This window comes from Tupaia chinensis, unplaced genomic scaffold (genome assembly GCF_000334495.1).
Source record: "Tupaia chinensis unplaced genomic scaffold, TupChi_1.0 Scaffold000318_1, whole genome shotgun sequence".
Lineage (NCBI taxonomy): Eukaryota > Metazoa > Chordata > Mammalia > Scandentia > Tupaiidae > Tupaia > Tupaia belangeri.
In genome coordinates, this window is record NW_006159811.1 from 4,829,744 (window position 1) to 4,846,819 (window position 17,076).

At 38.6% G+C, this 17,076-nt stretch overlaps 1 protein-coding gene across 1 annotated transcript in view; it reads right to left on the reverse strand.

Moving 5' to 3' along the window:
* ANXA3 (annexin A3) overlaps positions 1 to 17,076 on the reverse strand; it is a 76,170-nt gene that overhangs the window by 2,035 nt on the left and 57,059 nt on the right. The window contains exons 11-12 of the mRNA XM_006151464.3: positions 13,825 to 13,883; positions 10,288 to 10,410 (exon numbers count right to left, since the gene is read on the reverse strand). Coding sequence (XP_006151526.1) covers positions 10,288 to 10,410; positions 13,825 to 13,883 — 182 coding nt within the window. The remainder of the gene's footprint in view (positions 1 to 10,287; positions 10,411 to 13,824; positions 13,884 to 17,076) is intronic.

Here is a 17,076-nt window from a genome sequence, read left to right on the forward strand (position 1 = left end):
GTATATATTAAGTGGGGACATACAATGTCTCTCCTTCATAGCCTAGGTTTCTTCACTCAGCAGTAAATCTTCCATATTTTTCCACTTCCTGTCAAAAGTCAGGGTGTTGTTTTTTATGGCTGAATAGTATTCCATAGAGTATATGTGACGGTTTTTCTATTCATTCATCCGTTTGTGGGTATTTGGGGTGGTTCCATGACTTAACAATTGTGAATAGTGCCACAATAAACATTGATGTGCAAGCACTTTTCCGATGAAGTATTCTTCTGTCCTTTGAGTAGATACCAAGGAGTGGGATTGCTGGATCATATGGTAGTTCTATTTGTAGATTTTTGAGGAATCTCCAAATTGTTCTCCACAGTGGCTGGACCAATTTACATTCCCACCAGCAGTTTCCCTTCACCACATCCGCCAGGATTTATCATTTTTTGTGTTTTTTTTTGTTTGTTTGGTTTTTTTTTTATCTTAGTTTTTCTGATTGAGAGTTAGGTGGTATCTCATTGTTGTTTTGATCTGCATTTCCCTTACAATGAGGGATGTTGAGCATTTTTTCATATGCCTTTTAGCTATTAGTATGTCATCTTTAGAGAGTGGTTTTTTCAACTCATTCTCCCATCTTTTAATAGGACTGATCATCTTTTTTTTTGGAACAGCTGCTTGAGTTCCTTGTGAATTCTGGTTATAAGTCCCTTGCTTTTCAGAAAGTTAATGTGTAGTAACTGCTTTAACACTTATAAAAACTTTATATAAAAGATATCATAAATATCCCCATTAAACAATTAAATCCAATGAGAAAAGAAAAGTTACTAAATGTGCCCCAAATCAAATGCAGAATAAGTGACCAAAGCAGGATTCAAACCCCAAGAAATCCATTCACACCATGCTATACTGCCTGACTTAAGAAAGTGGAATGAAGCCTAGCCGCTGGTGGTACCTGCTGCTAAGATGCTGCAATAAGAGGCTGGGACCACATTCAAAGATTGGGTTCAGTTCCTGGCCCAATCTTTTTTTTGGAGAGTTTTTTCCTATAGGGTACATGCGCTTGCCAGAGAGACAGAGAGAAACAGAGAGACAGAAAGTGAGAAATCACCCCCCAGAGGGGATGGCCATGCCATAATCCCTTCTCCTCCACTCTCCACTCAGGATCTTGGGCACACACACACACACACACGTGCCTGGTGTGAGTTTAGGTCACCAGGTCTGGGATTCGAACTGCGGTCGACCTCATGGGAGTCCAGTAACATAGCCATTACTCCAATCCCTGGTCCCAAGTTCCTGGCCCAATCTAAACAGGATGAATGTGTTGGGATATGCCTGTGGTCCTAGCTAATTAGGAAGCTGGGGCAAAAGGACATTGACCTTATGTGGTATTGTCAAAAAAAATAAAGTATAAATTTTTATGTATAAATATTGGGCTGTCAGAAAAGTCCTGATGCATTTTTGCATAGAAAAACAAAAAAAAAGTCATGACTTTTTCGGCAACCCAACATATAAATGTATATACATAAATGCATTTTTATATGTACATAGTATATGCAATGGAAAGAAAATGAAGCACATCTCCGAGTATGTTTATCAATTCTTTTTCCCAAGGTCAGTCAACAAAAGAACTTGTTTTAGAAAAGATGCAATGTGAGGTTAAGAGATAAAGGACAAAGACGTCATGTCTGCCACATGGAAGACTTTATTGCTGGTAAAATTTGTCTTTTAACCTGGATTGACTAAAACCCTCACATTATTTTTATTTCATTCAAGGCTACCCACAAGTGAGCATTTCTTATCACTCTAGTTTCACAGTTGAGAAAGCTGTCTCCGGGGTAAATATTAAGGGGCAACATAAAGGAAGCAATGAAGAAGGCTGTTTCGTGAAGAGGTTAAACACTACTTTCATAGTGTAGACACAACAAGCATCAATATGTATACTTCTTTTTTAAACAGGTTCTAGTTCTCCCCTACTGGTTTTCCTAAGTCTTGCTCTGCCACATGTAACATTCTCTCAAACTGCTGACAGGGCAACAATCCTTCGTTGACCTCTAGACAACAAAGAGCTCCCTCTAGTCACCTCAGATCAGAGCTGTAAACAATGATTAGAGGTTTACCAGATAGTCAAGACAATACATTCAAATAGCTTAACCCAGAAGTATACCCAATTCTGATCCACTGTAGAGACTCAACCAACGTTTGTCCCTTCTTCACCTCTATACCCTTCTGCCTTCTAGTAATGTTGCTATTCTTTTCATGTAGCATTTTAGACATTGTTTTTACAAAAAAAAGTTAATGTATTTTAAAAACCTTTAAATATAATTCTGCTTTTCTAATTAGGTCATATTAATTGTTCTTAAGAAAGCAGCTAAATGTTTCTGTTGGTTTACTTTTTAAAAAAAATTATTATTCTATTTTTTTTTTTATTGCCAGAGGGCATGGGTGCTCACTACAGAGACACAGAGAGACAGGAAGCACCCCCACTGGGGCATGGTCACACCATAATCCCTTCTCAATTTCTTCATCTCGTCAAGATTTCAGACATGTACACGTGCCTGGCATGTTTTTCAAGAAACAGGGGCTGGGACTCAAACTGTGGTCAGCCATATGGGATTTGACTCCCTATCCACTGCGCTCACCCACTGTACTATGGGCCAGCTGTGTAGACCTATTTTTAACTGTTACCATGGTTCTCTCATCTCCCAACTTTGAGCCCATCTTTTACTCTCCACATTTAATAAGTCCTGCCCTTATTTATCTATGTGTTTTTTAGGTTATTCTTTTTCTAATCTGACCACAGTAAATGAGGCTTACTTTCTCATCTTTTGTCACTAGTTTGACTCTAGATTTATCAATCTCTATTCCCAGGGTGTTAATTCTTACATTTTGTAAATCAAGTTCAATTAGCATCATATCCATCAAACTTGTATTTTCTAGTCCTTATTGAACTTTTCTGTCAGTAGGACACAGCATACTGTTGATCTTGCCCTCCTGGTAAAGACCTCTTGACTTTGGTCCTACCATATGGCCCAAGTTTTTCCTTCTTTCTCTCTTTCATCCTCATCTCTGCGTTCTTTGCAAACTCATCCTCTTCTGTACCGTTATTGGTTGTTGGTGATACCTAAATTTTAATTCTAAACTTTCTTCTCCTCTCACTTTATTTTCTTCCTAAAGGGTTTTCACTCTAAGAGTTCAATAACATAATTAACTGCCAATTATACCTCATACCACTAGCAGCCTACTTGACATCTCCCTTCGCATGTTTCAAAGACATCTTAAACTCAACTCATGCAAAAAAACAAACTCATTAATTTTCTCCCACTCCCCCAAAAGGAAAAAAAAAAACAAACTAAAACCTGGGGCTGGCAAGTGGCATGGTGGTTAAGGCAATGAACTCCCACATGGCCAACCACAGTTCAAATCTCAGACCTGGTGGCGTCCTTTCTTATTTTTTCTTTCTCTCTCTCTCTCTCTAGTTAAATTGAAAATAATAATAATATAAACACAATTAAATAACTAATTATTTTTTTAAATCCTAAAACCTGACCCATTTGCTGAGAATGGCAGCACTATCTCATTCTCAAGTTAGAAATCTGTCTGTTATCTTTGATACCTTCTTTTCCTCACTCCTCCCAACAAGACATCACACCAGGAACCTTAAGAATTAACTTCTAAATATTTTTTGAAATCTTATTTTTTCTCTCTGCATTCCCACCTAGTCATCACTACTCTAATGTAACTACTATACTACCTCCTAACTCATCATTCTACATCTCTTCTATTTCTGTTTTGTTTTGTTTTTATAAGAGTGTTTTTTTGCTATAGGGTGTGTGCACTCACCAGAAAGACAGAGAGAGACAGAGAAACAGAGAGCAAGAAAACACCCTCCAGGGTGGGTGGCCATGCAGCAATCCCTTCTCCTCCATTCTTCTCTTGGGCATGCATGCACACTCACCCAGTGTGAGTTGAAGTTGCTGGGTCTGGGACTCAAACCACAGTCAATTACATAGGAGTCCAGTGATGTAACCATTATACCATCTGCTGGTTCCCATCTCTTTTAGCTTATGTCCAATTCATCTGTCACAGACACAAGGATCTTTTCAATGATCATGGCACTATCCTGCTTAAAACTCTTTAATGGCTTTCCATTACTCTTAAATAAAGGCAAAAATCCTTAAATAGTGCCAAAAAGGTCCCACATGATCTGTTTTCTCCAGTTTCACTTTTTTTCCCATTGTTTCCTCTACCAGAAAGTCTCTCCTTTGCAGTTCGTTCTGTTAGAGTGCTCTGGTAGCTCCCTATCCCCACAGCAATCTGAATCATAACTTTCTGAGAAGCCTTTCCTACTATATACTAGCACATCTCTTTTCATTTAACAAAGCTGTAAGTTACATTTATTTGTAATTCTAGTAAGGGCAGAAAATGTCTTTTCCCCATCTCTTTACTTATAAATGTAACCCTGAGTCTGGCTATAACATGTATTTAATAAATATTTTTCACTTAATGAGGTACAGACACTCTAATCTCAAAGCCCATTCAACTGAACTCATCTTGCCTCTTGGATTTTAGTTCTCAATATTCCCTATGGTAGACTCTCTAATCAAGCAAGTACTGTATTACTTCTTTTCCTCCTGCCTCTCATCTTAACTATGTTTCTAGAACATTTACCTAAGTCCTTAATAACCAGCAGAGCACCTGGCCTAAAGGAAGCACTCAACATTATTTGTTGATCAAAAAGGCAGGCTGGGGACCAGCAGTTAGCGTAATGGCTATGTGGCTGGACTCCCACGTAGTCGACCGTGGTTCGAGTCCCGGACCCGGTGGCTTAAACTCATGCCGGGCGCGTGTGCGTGAGTGCCCAAGATCCCAAGAGGAGAATGGAGGAGAAGGGATTGCGGCGTGGCCATCCCCCCTGGGGGGTGATTTCCTGCTTTCTGTCTCTGTCTGTCTGGCAAGTGCACGCGCCCTATAGCAAAAACCTCTCAAAAAAAAAAAAAAAAAAAAAAGGCAGGCTGTCTTTCAGAACTACTCCTTATTAAACTCTAAACTTATTTTCTTCTCAATTCCTCTATTACTATCTTCTGTATTCCTACAATCTAGTATGTAATTGTACATTGTTACAATTATTATCTTTTTTTAAGAGGTTTTCACCTTAGGGTGCAGAGAAAGTGAGAGGGAAAGTGAGAAATCACCCCCCGGGGGGATGGCCATGACTCGATCCTTTCTCCTCCATTTTCCTCCTGGGTTCTTGGGCATGCACATACATGTGCCTGGTGTAATTTTCAAGCCAGCAGGTATGGAACTCAAACACGGTCAGCCATGTGGGTGTCCAGTGATGTAACCACTATGTTATCTGCTGGCTCCTTAATTATTATTTTCTAACTTGTTCTTTGTGCCTAACTGCTCTCTACATAGATTGAACTTATTGAGGGTGGCTATTACACTTTCCATAAAGAATCGAGAATTGTGCTATTTATTAAATAGGGACATAATTTGTTGATCAAGGGTATCTACTAAAAGATGTCATTTCATCCAAATTCTCCAGTATCTTATTAATAAGAGAAACATATTTATGTTTCACTTCTGCCTTTCTTTCCCTTCCCATCAATCATCACTTGAGAAAGTTGTCAATGAGTAGAGATACATTTAAATAATAGGCAGAAAGAAAGGAAGACAGAACCAAAGGCTAGGATGATTGACTTCTGGAGTGATATCCCCTGAATTTCAGAAACTTAACCATCTGAAAAGATCTCATTCATCAGTAGCAAAAAGTAATGAGATTACTTAATATTATATATTAGATAGTAGAAATAAAAGAACCTTGCATTATTTAAAATAACAAACTAAGCTCTTTAGTGAAGGATCTTTATTTTCTATCAAACTACAGATAATTTAAATGTTTCCTAATACAATAAGCCTCAGCTACTCAGATCATTGGGGACTGGAGAGCCATTGGCTAATTTAATTTTCTGGTTTGCTGAGGGTGAACTGAAAACCCTCTTTGTGTGTCAACCTTGTTACTGACAGTCTTTATAAAATGTTTGAGTCTACTTTTCAGTCTTAGTAAGTACAATATGATTAACATGATTGAATCTTCCTCTGATGACTGAAGCTACTTTAATGTGTCAAGATCAATTCTGATAGAATTAACTCTGAGCAGTTGACACACTCTATGCTAAGCCCAAGGCACAGGCTGAGAGTTGCCTTTTTGAGTAAGTTCCTGACTTTTTTTTTTTTTTTTTTTTTTTTTTTTTTTTTTTTTTTTGAGTTTGGAGAGGTTTTGCTAGAGGGCGTGTGCACTTGCCAGAAAGACAGAGAGAGACAGAGCGATAGAAAGCGAGAAATCATCCCCCAGGGGGGATGGCTGCACAGCAATTCTTCTCCTCCATTCTCCTCTCGGGATCTTGGGCATGCATGCACACACGCCTGGCATGAGTTTAAGCCACCAGTTCCGGTACTCGAACTGTGGGCACTTACATGGGAGTCCAGCAACATAGCCATTACACTAACTGCTGGTCCCAGTAAGTTCCTGATTTTAACTTATGCATGCATTTTTTTCTGTAAAGGTTTAAAAATGTAGAAAACAAAAACTCTGTTATTTCTTCTTCTTAAAAAGGATTAGAAAAACAAATCTAGTTGATTGATTGATACTTATTCACTCATTGAAAAATGGATTGTGGAGCCTGGGGCTGCGTGAAGGCCCAGGTCAACATTTATGTGGGGCAGCTAATGTGGGTAGGTCTGTGGGTAGGTCACCGGTGGTTACTGTGAGTTGAGCCCAAGAATGAAGGGTGGATCAAGGACTCCAGCTACTTGCCGTGACACAGAAATATGCTCTAAGCCATGACCCTGGTGGCCATGGCTGGGCACTGCTTCACTCATAGGGCCTAGGCACTAGCCTTATAATTGCTGTCAAGATATGCCCAGGATCAGGATTTGCACGCACATAAATGATCCTACATTAGGATCCAGAGTTTCTAGACCGCATGGCTTCCATGATTAGCTCTGAATTCTCAGCACTCAGAGTGAATGTGGCCCGTGGCCCTGCTGCTCCCCTCTGCATTCTGGTCTTACCTCCCAGGTCTGACTTGGGGAAATCTACTTAGATCTATGGCTCCAATGTTGATTTTCTAGACATTCCATATTGTTGATGAGGTGTCTGAAGCATAAAAAGTGATCACCATGCACCCTGCAAGATCTCTGCCAAGCCACGCCCACACTACATCTTTTCACCTGGTCAATGCCTGGAGGCTAGGACAGTGGGATCACCTGATTCACCAAACTCAGCTCCCACTTTATTTCAGGGAACCAACTTGGACTAATACTCTATCACTTCTTTACTGGAGACTTTCATGCATGATCTGGAAAGCTGCCTTAAAAAAAAAAAAAACCAAAAAACTTCAATATATGACTACCAGGCAGGTCTGCAGACTTAGGCCATCTTTATAGTTGCCATATTCCTTTTCGGACCTGACTTTATTTATTTATTTTTTTTTTAAGATATTTTTTCTAGGGCACATGTGCTCTCTGGAGAGACCAAAAGAGAGAGAGAGAGACAAAAAGTGAGAAATCATCCCCCAGGGCAGATGACCATGCTACAATCCCTTCTCCCCTACTCTCCTTCTGGGATTCTGGGGATGCATACACTCACACCCAGTGTGAGTTTCAAGCTGCCAGGTCTGGGACTTGAACTTTGGTTGGCCATGTGGGAGTCCAGAGCCTTAACCAACATGCTGCCTGCTGGCGCCCAGAGACTGTGACTTTCAAGCCTCAAGTTAAATGTGCAAAAACCTTTAGTTTGTAAACTATGCCTCAGATAAGGGACTGATAACCAGAATATACAGGGAACTCAAGCAGCTTACTTGAAAAAAAATTAATCAATCCAATTAAAATATGGGCACATGAGCTCAACAAACAACTCTCTAAGAAAGAATACAACAGCTAAAAAGTATATGAAAAAATACTCAACATTTCTTGTCATATGGGAAATGCAAATTAAAACCAGTTGATATACCACCCAACCTCAGTCAGAATGACTTGGATTAAAAAAAAATAAAGAATGGTAAGTGACGGTGAAGGTGTAATGAAAGAGAACTCTCCTACGCTGTTGGTGAGAAGGTAAGTTAGTTTAGCTACTGTGGAAAATGATATGGAGGTTCGTCAAGAACCTACAAATAGAACTACCGTATGATCCAGTAGTTCTACTTCTGGGTATCTACTCAAAGGATAGGAATATACTAAGTTGGGAAATCACATGCACACTTCTGTTTACTGCAGCTTTATTTACAACTGCTAAGATATGGAAACAACCCAACTGTAAGAACAGATGAATGGATTAAAAAATGTTGAATATACAGTACTATTAGTCATAAAAAACAATGAGATCTTGGCATTTGATATGAAGTGGATGAATATAGATTTAATGTTACTTTTTATTATTTAACTTTATTTATTTATTTATTTATTTTTAATTTGACCAGAGAGGGACAGAGTGAGAGAGCGAGAGAGTGAGTGGGGCAGTGAGAAAGAAAGAAGTGAGAAAGAATTGTGGTTGGCCATATGGGAGTCCAACGCCCTTAATCAGCATGCCACCTACCGGCCCTGGAAGATTTTATATTAAGCAAAGCAAGTCAGAAAGAGAGGCATTGTATGTCCCCATTTAAAATATACCGAATGTCTGCACTCGAAGGCAGAAATGGAAAGACTGGAAGATATAGACGCATGGAGAGCAACTGTGGATACTAGGGACAGCGTGGGCAGAGGGTAGGCAATTGGGGAGAGTGGTGGGTGAGAGGGAATCAAGGGAAAAACAACGCAAAACATTTGATGGAACACAAAAATAAAAAACTGTCAATTATAATGTATATAGTAATATTTTTGACTGGACTAATATCAATGTATTCATGCTGGGAAAATTCATTTTGTATGCTGTAAAGATGTAAAGGGACTAAATGGAAAAAATAATAAGAAAATAAATGAAATTTTAAAAAGTCTGTAGTACAAATTTTGCCAGTCTTATTCTACCAATACTAATAATTTGTAATTTATTTGGGATACACACACACACACACACACACACACATTTAATATATAAAATCATACCAATTGAGACCTCAGAACAGAAACTTTTTAAAACAGAAAGGAAGTAGTATAACACATTTTAAGAAGATTCTCATTAATCAGAACCATAGAAATAACAAGGGACCAATTAAAAAAAAATCAAGAAACTATAAAAAAATTGATAAATTCATTGAAATAAGATGTAACACCTATGCATGATGAAAACACCTTCAGCTGAGTTCACAAACAAAGAGTGAACAAGAGAAAATACTTGTAACTCATAAACAAAAGGCTAACCTACCTTTGTGAAAACAGGTCTCAGAAATTGAATGCTAGGAAACAAAACAAAAAATGCACCCCGCAAGAATAATGGCAAAGAAAACAAAAATCGCATTACAGAAAAAAAGGAATATAAATGGCATTTAAAACACAAACATATGTTCAGCCTCGCATACACTAAGAAAAATGTATATTTAAACTATTCTGAGATACAATTTCTTACCTATCAGATTATAAAAACCTCAAAGTTTGAAAACACTCCCTCTGCCAAGGCCATTGGAGAAATAAGGACTCAAACAAGGACTTTGCATTCCTCATAGAAATGTGAAATAGAGGGAAATTGCAAATATTTACCAAAGTTACAGTTGCATTTATATCTGTCTCATCAATCCTACTTTTGAGAATTTATCTCACAAATAAATCTGTACTTTGTGAAATTGTGTGTGCATATTGCAGTATTGTTTGTAAAATATTGCAAGATATTTGGAAACATCTGTTAATGTAGTGGGCATGAATACACAAACCAGGGAATGATATAGAGCAGTTAAGAAGAATGAGAAAGCTTTCGATTTACTGATATGAAAAGAACTCCAACTGCAGAACCATGCTGTGTTTTGTTTAAAACAAAGAAGAAATTTAAAATATGTATTTCTCTGTCTTCATAGTTTCATAAACACTAAAAGATATAAAAGCAATGCAACATAAAAAAATTGATAAATAAAATTAGTCACCAGTAAATGTTCCAAAATGTTTTGTTTATTATATTACTGGGACTTAAGAGCTGAAAAATAGTCACTACTTATAGGGATACTTTGTGTTACTATTTTAAACTCAGAAAACACATTTTCACCTTGACAAGGAGAGAGAAACCTCAGTCATCTGTCTTCATATTTTAAGCAATATAAGAGAAAGAGGATGGGTAAAGGTAGTCAAAATACGTTCTATAGTTTTTAAAAATACACTTACTTTAATTGCTGAATATAGGGAATAGCCATAATGCTTCTTGAACTCTGCTCGAATGTCCAAAAGATCTATTTCTGATCTGGAAACCATTATTCGGTTCAGAGTAAATTCGTCAGTTCCAGCACCCTGTTAAGAAATGCAGACGCTCACAAGACAAATCTCACTGGTCACAAAACAACATGTAGGCCTATAAGAAATACTGGGTTGGTGGAAAATTCATAAAGCATTTTTGATGGAAAAACAGAAAATATACATCATGACTTTTCTGACAACCCAACAGATAGTGGTGCACATAATGTTCAGCCACAGTGATTCTTTTCTACTGGTTTTCCACCAAATTTCATCATTCATTTATTTAAGAACTATTTATTAAGCACCTATTCAGTGCCAGCACCTTGCTAAATGCCAAAAAACAAAGTGAGATATCCTTGTTAGACTTCCACTTTTGTAAAGAATACTGACAACAAAACAAAAACCCCAGAAAATAAAAACAAACAAACAAAAACAGACCATTTCAAGATAGTCTGACATACAGGGAATATCAGGTACTATATATGTGAGCATATGTTAGGAAGGCTGTTATGGTTTGGACAAAGGTTCTTCCCCCACTGTTTCATGCTTTGAAATTTGGTCTTGGTAGGTGGTGATTGGACACCTCCTAGATATTCTATATTGGGACTTAATTGAATTGATTGCATTGTACAGGTATGTTCATGAGAATGTAATTCCTTCATGTTGTTCCCAGCTAGTCTTTGGGTGTGATAAGGTCATTAGGGCAGGGCCCCTGTGATGTGTTTATAAGGGAGAGGAGATCTAAATAGGCAGAAACTTATGGACAGCCAATCTGCTCAAAATTCTGTCCTTGGCTATTTTGTGATACCTTACGATCTTGCACAGGGCCAGATTCATAAGTGAAATAAACCTCTATTGCTTTAAAATAATCTAGTTTCAGATATATCTGAAAATAATGCACAGACTAAGACATATTTTAAATAATCAGACAGTGAAAGAAAGGGTGGATTCATTTAGACAGGAGAGAATGCTCCAATAGAGGAAATATATGGGTGAAGGTTTAAAAGTAAGAAAGAATTCTGTATTCAAGGATACATAAATAATGAAGAGTGATAGCAAGAGATGTGTCTGGAAAGGCCAGATCTGGTGAAATAAAATCTTATTTTCTGACTTTATCTGAAGTGAGAAGAACTATCAAAAAAATTTGTAAACAAGGAGTGTTGAGATCAGATCAGATTTATGGTTTTATAAGATCACTTTGACAGCAGTATGAGGAATGGGTTGCAGGTTGGGAGTAGGGTGAAGATGAAGGAATGAGATTAGAAGTTTTAGAGCTCACCTGGAAGCGATACGGTACTAAAAGAAAGGTATGATGATAGCAGTAGGGATGAAGAAAATGGCAAGATTTGAGAGATGTTTATATAAGTACACTGATAAAATGTGATGCTGTATCATTGAGGATAATGAAGGAGAGGGAGAGTGTAAAATTTCTAGCTGAGCAGTTAGGTGGAGGTTGATTCTATTCATTCATTCATTCACTCATTCATTCATTCATTCATACAACAAATACTTATTGAGCATCCACTATATTCCAGGCATTGTCCCATGTAATGTGCATATGGTAGTGAACAACCAAGATTATATCTCTGCTTTCATGGAGCTTTTGTTCTAGTAGATGGAGACAGACAATAAAGTAATTATTTAAGTAAATAGTAATTAAGAACTATGAAAAAACTAAGGCAGGAAAATGGAATAGAGAGTGACTAAAATGAAATTAACTGGTCTAGAGTAGCCAATGGAGATGTCTCTCAGGAGGAGACATTTGAATCAAGATCTAGAAGATAGGGCCAGGCCAGCCTATGGCTTCATGGTTATGTGAGCTGGATCACATATGACTGACTGCACAGCTCAAGTCCTATCCTAGACCTGGTGGCTTGAAAAACATATCAGATGCAGGTATGTGTGTGTACAAAATCCCAAAAGAAGGGAGAAATGGTGGAGAGAGACTGTGTTGTGACCATTCCATGGGGATGCTTTCTTTCATTCCACCTCTCTCTCTCCAGTGAGCACATATGCCATTTAGCAAAATAAAAAAAAAAAAAAAAAAAAAAAAAGGAGGGGAGTCAACCTTGTAGTCTATTGGTTAAGGGAGCTGGACTCCACATGGCTAATTGCAATTCAAATCTCAACCCCAGTGGCTTGAAAAACATGCCAGGCGTGTGTGTCCAAGACCATGACAGAATGAAGAAATGGGAAAGAGACTGTGGTGTGACAATACCCATGGGAGGGGGGTGATTTCTCCCTCTTTCTCTGTTTTCTCCGTCTCTTACACTTAGGTGAGTACATGTGTCCTCTTGTGATTAAAAATAAGAACAAAACAAACAAACAAAAAAGACCTGAAGGATGAGAAAGAACCAATCGTAGACAGATCTGGAGGGGAGGTATTCCTAGCAGAGAGGATAACAATGTATGAATTAATGTGGTATAGTCAAGGACCAAAAAGGAGACTGAGGTGGCTGAGACATAATGAACAAGGCTGGGGACAAACAGTACAAGCTCTGTGCACCGGGCAAGGACGATTCCTTTCACGACAAGCCACTGAGATGATTGAAGGAGGGCAGTTTGGGATGGGGCATGAGGTGAGTAAAATGATATGTTCACTTTGGATATTATATAAAGATACATGTGTGGTATGGCTGGGGAAATAATCTCCCAAAGTCTCATGTTCTGGAAGCTCAGTCCCGAGTATAATGGCTTTGGGAGGTAGAGAGGCCTTTCAGAGGTGGGGCCTAATCGGAAGGTATCATTCAATAGGCTGTGGGTATGGGAAGGACAAACAGGAAGTGGGAAATTCTGCCTCCTCTAAGCATGTGTCCTCCCTCCTCTCAGCTTCTGCCAGCCATGTTGGGATGTAGTATCGGGCTGGCCTGATATTGGCCCTACACCTTTGGACTTTCCAGCCACCAGCACTGTGAGCCAAATATACCTCTATTGTTTATTAATCACCCAGTCTCAGATATTTTCTGTTAGCATCACAATAACTAAGTGACACAATGGGGAACCATAGGAATTGTCCAGTAAATAAATCAAAGCAAGCATTTTCTATATGTAAGGCTGTCCTAAGGGCTGAAGATACCCAAGAGCATATTCTCCTGGAGTTTACCATCTACCAACAAAGGCAGACAAGAAAACATGGGGTTATAATATTCTATCAAGGTTGCCAACTCGGCTCGGTTTATTTTAAGTAAGGCAGCTTGAGAGGTCACTGGGTACAGTGGATCATGTTAGAGGTTTGATATTCTAAAAGAACTTCTCTTACTGTGAAGTGGCAGAAATAATGCAGTCAACACTTTCCTGTAGCTAGTTCTATATTGAATAGAACACTCTCTATTAACCTAAGAGACAAATTAGCTACAAAAGAGAACTTATCAAAGTAGAAAAGAAATATGACATTCCATCAATATGAAGCAATATTTTTACATTCGCCTTGAGGCATACTAAAATCGCATATGAAATTTCCAGACTAACCTTCAAAGCTTGATGCAGTCTTCGGGCTAAAAAGGCAGGCGTGTTCCTCACACAATGAACTGTTATTTAAAAAAAAAACAAGGTTTGGCTTCATTTAATAGAAAGTGGGTTAATCTATAGTGATATGTTTTAAAAAATAATAAAAGATTCTTTGGGCTGTCATTCCATTTTACTCCCTCCCTTCTCCACTACTGGCTTTTATTTAGGATGAAAGAAAGGCTGCTTAACCTGAATTTTAAACCTTTCTAACGTCATCTTTGCACGTAACTTTAGCACAGTAATTATCTTCAGCCATGGGGAAAATAAAATTACCTGCCAAATAAACTCCCACAGTGTGTGACTCATCTCTGGATCCCAGACACACCAAACACCTACGCTTACATTGATAACTCCCCAGGGAGTACCAGCGCTCAATTTTTAACATCTTTGGCTACTGATGAATAACCTGGGCCTGACAACTGATGTTGCTCCAAATAACTCATTAGGTAGAAGGGGCACTGGAGTTCAACTGAAAATTGTTTCCAAAGGAAAGATTTTTTTCTTCCTTTTTTCTTTGCTATAGGGTACGTGTGCTTTCTGGAGACAGAGACAGAGAGAAAGAGAGAGACAGATACACACACAGAGCGAGCGAGCAAGCAAGTGAGCGCGAGAGAGCACTTCCCTGGGGGATGGCCATCCCACAATCCCTTCTCCTCCATTCTCCTCTCAGGATTTTGGGCATGAACAGTTTGTTTTTTAAGCTGCTGGGTTTGGGACCAGAACCGCACAGCTGGCCATGTGGGATCCAGTTGCCTTAACACTAGGTCACCTGCAGGTGAAAGATTTTCTTTTCAGTGACTGGATTAGGATTTATAGGCTGGTTAGAGTAACTACATTAGAATCATCAGGTGTATTTTTTTTTAGTATTTTTTATTCTATTATTATTCAATTTGACCAGAGAGAGAGAGAAAGCAAACCACCAAGTCCAGGACTCAAACTGAGGTCCGCCATGTGGGAGTCCAGCACCTCAACCACCATCACCTGCCGGCCTGATTATGCGTATTCTTAATTCAGTCATTAAGATACATGAGACTTTCAATTCTTTATTTTAAAATAACAAGTACAGCAAAAATAAAAAAAGAGTAAGTTGACAAAAACATAAGTACATTTATTATTCTTTAAATAAAGTGAAAACAGTCCACATAAAAAAGTCTGTTTGGCATAAACCTATTATTGCAACATAGTTATTTTAAAAATCTTAAATCTAATCTGCAGGTAGGAAACTGAACAAAAGTTAAGGGATTTCAAAATGAATTTTGGTGTCCAGAACAAGAATAAGTAGCTTACCCATATTCTTAAGGAAAGCTAAAAGATTTCCCTGGTTTGTGAAAGTGATGGAAGGTGAAGTGTATTAGAAACCCACGCATGGAAATCTGGGACAATCTATGAAAACTCTTAGATATGAAGCTGTCTGAACAAGGAAACCAACCACTTAATTTGGTACTCCCTAATTTTTCTCAAACTTGTATTAAGTTAGTCTTAATAATCTGATAAAAAAAAATCGGTATGTCCTCTTCCATGCTGAGCTTTTCGATCACCCCTCAACTAGATTTTTATTATAATTTTTTAAGTTGCCAAAGGATACGTGTGTGTGCCAGAGAAGAGACAGACATACGGGGGTGGGGGGGAGAGAGAGAGAGCGCACATCCCCACAGGGGGATGGCCACGTCACAATCCCTTCTCCATTTCTCCATCCTATGGGTATCTGGGACATGCATGTGCATGTGTCTGGTATTGTTTTCTAGCCATTGGGGCCAAGATTTGAACTGGAGTTGGCCATGTGGGATACAGCTCCCTTAACCACTTGGTCACAGAATCAGCCCTATATTTTTAGAATCTTTTCTTTTTCATAATCTTTCTTTCCTTTTTGTTTTCCTTCTGCTTTACATCCTTGACTACAGCTGCTCCTCAACTCACAATGGTGTTTCATCCACACAAACTTATCAAAAAGTTGAAAAAATTGTTAAGTTAAAAATGGGAGTTCTGTGGGGCCAGCAGATGGCATGGTGGTTAAGGCACTGGACTGGACTCCCACGTGGCAGTTCAAGTTCTGAACCTGGCAGCTTGCTTTCTCACTTTCTCTCTCTCTCTCTCTCTTTGTCTCTCTCTGATGAGTGCATGTGCCCTAAACCAAATTGAGTAATAATGATAAATAAAATTTAAAAAAATGAGAGTTTCTGTGGGCATGATAGAATGCAAAAACATAAAGCACATACACTAGCCTAGGAAAAAGTAAAAATTTGGAATATGGTTTCTATCAAATGCATATTGATTTAGCTCCATTGTAAAGTTAAAAAAAAAAATCATAAGCCAAGCCACCTCAGTCAGGGGCTGGTGTGTTCTGGCCATACATGTCTGAAAACTGGGGAGGTAGCAGAACTGTTTCAGTGGTAAGGAACTGTGCTTTTGCACCCAATATAACAGGTAAGGAAACTCAGGGAATCCATTAGTTAATTATTTGGTCGTCAGAAAAGTCGTAACATGCTTTTCTATGTTTTTCCACCAAGAACACGTCATGACTTTTCCAACAACTCAATACATGACCAGGCATTCACAACCACTCATTTCTTACCCTCTGCACAGCATTGATCACACTTTGGTAGTCTCTCTCCTCCCCACAAGCCTCTGAACTCTGTCTTGGCCTGGAGCCTGAGCAAGCACGAACATGTAGAACATGATATGCCTCCCCCATCCGGCTGGCCTTATCAGCTTATCCTGAGGATCCAGCTGACGACAGTGAGGCACATTTCCTGTCAAATCCCAAACATCTGAGCCCTTTTTCGTCCAACTTCTCCTTAAGAGTTTCTATAAGTTCTGCCTACCCCTCAGTATAAAAAGACAGACTTTGATTTTGAAACACTTGCACATTTCTGACATCAAAGTGTTTTTCTGATTGGAAGTCTTTTTGAATCAAGCTTCTCCTTATCTAACTGTAGATTTTTTTTTTTTTATTTGACGAGTGTGTTCTTATTTGACAATTTCAAGATAATACAGCTCGGGTTTTCCATGTCAAAAAGTGTGTGTTGACATATTTAATTCCTTGTGTAGGACATCGAGAAAGCAATTCTACAAAGGCAGAAAGGAAAGCAACGATTGCCAGGGGCTGGGGAGAAGGTAGGAATGGAGATCAAAGGCCAGTGGGTCCAGGGCTTCTTAGGGGGTTGATGAAAATGGCCTAAACTTAGACTGTGATGAGGACCGCGAACACTGTGA